Source organism: Oculina patagonica, unplaced genomic scaffold (genome assembly GCF_052425735.1).
Source record: "Oculina patagonica isolate OP01 unplaced genomic scaffold, crgOcupat unplaced954, whole genome shotgun sequence".
Classification (NCBI taxonomy): domain Eukaryota; kingdom Metazoa; phylum Cnidaria; class Anthozoa; order Scleractinia; family Oculinidae; genus Oculina; species Oculina patagonica.
Genome location: NW_027558860.1, coordinates 1 through 2,500, shown reverse-complemented (window position 1 = coordinate 2,500; position 2,500 = coordinate 1). Strand labels below are relative to the sequence as shown.

General features: G+C 44.6%; 2 protein-coding genes across 2 annotated transcripts in view; one reads left to right on the top strand and one right to left on the bottom strand.

The window, feature by feature from the left end:
• Positions 1-220, bottom strand: part of LOC144641449 (uncharacterized) — a 1,263-nt gene extending 1,043 nt beyond the window's left edge. Inside the window, exon 1 of the mRNA XM_078500461.1 lies at positions 1-220. This exon is cut by the window's left edge and continues 218 nt beyond it. Coding sequence (XP_078356587.1) covers positions 1-220 — 220 coding nt within the window.
• A 437-nt stretch (positions 221-657) lies between these two features.
• On the top strand, positions 658-1,761 carry LOC144641448 (uncharacterized; the record flags this gene model as incomplete). Its single annotated transcript, XM_078500460.1, has 1 exon — positions 658-1,761. A coding segment is annotated over exon 1 (1,104 nt), but the record flags the coding sequence as incomplete, so codon positions are not given.
• Between the last annotated feature and the right edge of the window lie 739 nt (positions 1,762-2,500).

Sequence of the window (2,500 nt, the reverse complement as noted above, 5' to 3'; positions counted from 1 at the left end):
CCGCGCCTGTAGTCGGCATTTCTATCGTGAATTGGATATGAGGGTTAATGGAATTCAGATGGCTGTGAAAAACTCTGATGCTTTCACTCTTTAGGCACGCATTAGAGTCGTCAACGTAGCGGCGCCACCAGCGCGGTTTTACTGGTGCAGAGGCTAAGGCCTTTTCCTCAATCTCTTCCATGACTAATTCGGCGATCACTGCGCTGACAGGCGATCCCATCGCACAGCCAAATACTTGGTGGTACTGAGTTCCTTCAGATGAGAAATAGCTGTTGTTAAGTACGAAGGAGAGTAGATCGAGAACTTGAGCTTGTGTCAAGCTTGTAAGGGCTTTCCATTCAGTTGTCTCACCAAGTTTGCGTTGAACAATATTTATCGCCAAATCTACTGGGATTGAAGTGAAGAGAGACACAACATCGAAGGACACAATTTGTTCGTCTTCGGCTACTACTAGGCTGCTTATAAAGTTTGTAAATTCTTTAGCGTTCTTGACAGGGAAGCCACTTTCGCTCTGGAGGGATTTTAAGATGGACGCCAAATACTTGGAAAGCTGGTATGTCGGACTGCCAATACAGCTGTTAATTGGTCTTAACGGAACTTGAGGCGTTGCCTCTTTTGGCAGAGTAAAGTGGTCTTCTGTACTCTGATTCTGTTGTTATGAACAAGACGGATTATGACAACCAAATCCGTGCAATGCTTCAAGACAGGGATGTATACCAGCCGATCACGGATAAAAGGCGAAATCCAACCTGCAAAACAGAGTCAGCCCTTCAGAAGAAGCTTCTGGATCTCAAAAGGCAGGGCAATTTGACAGAATCAGAGTACTGGAGACTCAGGCCATCCCAGTCTACACCAGCAGCCTTTTACGGACTTCCCAAGATACACAAGGTAAAGCTGGAACCCAAAGAAGACCACTTTACTCTGCCAAAAGAGGCAACGCCTCAAGTTCCGTTAAGACCAATTAACAGCTGTATTGGCAGTCCGACATACCAGCTTTCCAAGTATTTGGCGTCCATCTTAAAATCCCTCCAGAGCGAAAGTGGCTTCCCTGTCAAGAACGCTAAAGAATTTACAAACTTTATAAGCAGCCTAGTAGTAGCCGAAGACGAACAAATTGTGTCCTTCGATGTTGTGTCTCTCTTCACTTCAATCCCAGTAGATTTGGCGATAAATATTGTTCAACGCAAACTTGGTGAGACAACTGAATGGAAAGCCCTTACAAGCTTGACACAAGCTCAAGTTCTCGATCTACTCTCCTTCGTACTTAACAACAGCTATTTCTCATCTGAAGGAACTCAGTACCACCAAGTATTTGGCTGTGCGATGGGATCGCCTGTCAGCGCAGTGATCGCCGAATTAGTCATGGAAGAGATTGAGGAAAAGGCCTTAGCCTCTGCACCAGTAAAACCGCGCTGGTGGCGCAGCTACGTTGACGACTCTAATGCGTGCCTAAAGAGTGAAAGCATCAGAGTTTTTCACAGCCATCTGAATTCCATTAACCCTCATATCCAATTCACGATAGAAATGCCGACTACAGGCGCGGAAGGCCAAACCATAGCTTTCCTTGATACAAGTAACACGGTATCTGCGAGTGGTCAAGTGGAAGTGGGCGTGTACAGGAAACCCACGCACACAAACAAATATCTCGCCTTCGAGTCACATAGTCCCGCGCAAAGCAAACGAGCTGTAGTAAAGACACTAATGGATCGTGCCAAATATCTTCCCTCGACCTCTCAGCGGAAACAGAGCGAAAAACAACAAGTAATCGGTGACCTTAAAGTCAACGGATACCCCCAAAGTTTCATCGATCGTTGCCTTGTTTCGGCTCAAGAAACCATACAGCCAGAAAACCAAGAAAGTCAAGAGAGTCCAAGGGGTTACGCTTCAATCCCTTACATAAAGGGTGTTTCCGAGAGAGTTCGACGTGTTCTTAGCAGAGAAAACATAAGAACCACTTTCAAGCCTGTTAAAACACTGGGCAGTATCTTTAAGAAACCAAAAGACCGCCCCGCCACAAATCAGATCAAGGGAATTGTGTACAAAGTCAAATGCAAAACATGTGATTTTGCCTATGTGGGAGAGAGCAAAAGATCATGGAATTCGCGCGGCGCAGAGCACAAGCCTGGCACAAGATCTAATAACGAAAGCGCAATAAGATTTCACGCGGAAACAACAGACCATGACATTCATCCGGATTATGTAGAAATTTTAGAAAGAAATGTCAACAATAGGCAACAACGCCTATTCCTAGAAGCGCTACATTCTATCCAGGACATTAACTGTGTGAATGAGCATGTGCATTTCCCACAAGTTTATTTAACATTGGGGGGGCGCGGCTTCGCCGGAACATCCCTAGAGACCGGCGGTGTATAAAATACTTATTATGCAAAAACTGAACCAATTTTAACTCTGATGAAGGTAACAGAGAGTTACCGAAAATTCAGATTTTTATACGTTTTTACCAACTTTTTAAGATCAGATACAAACCAAATTTTATTAA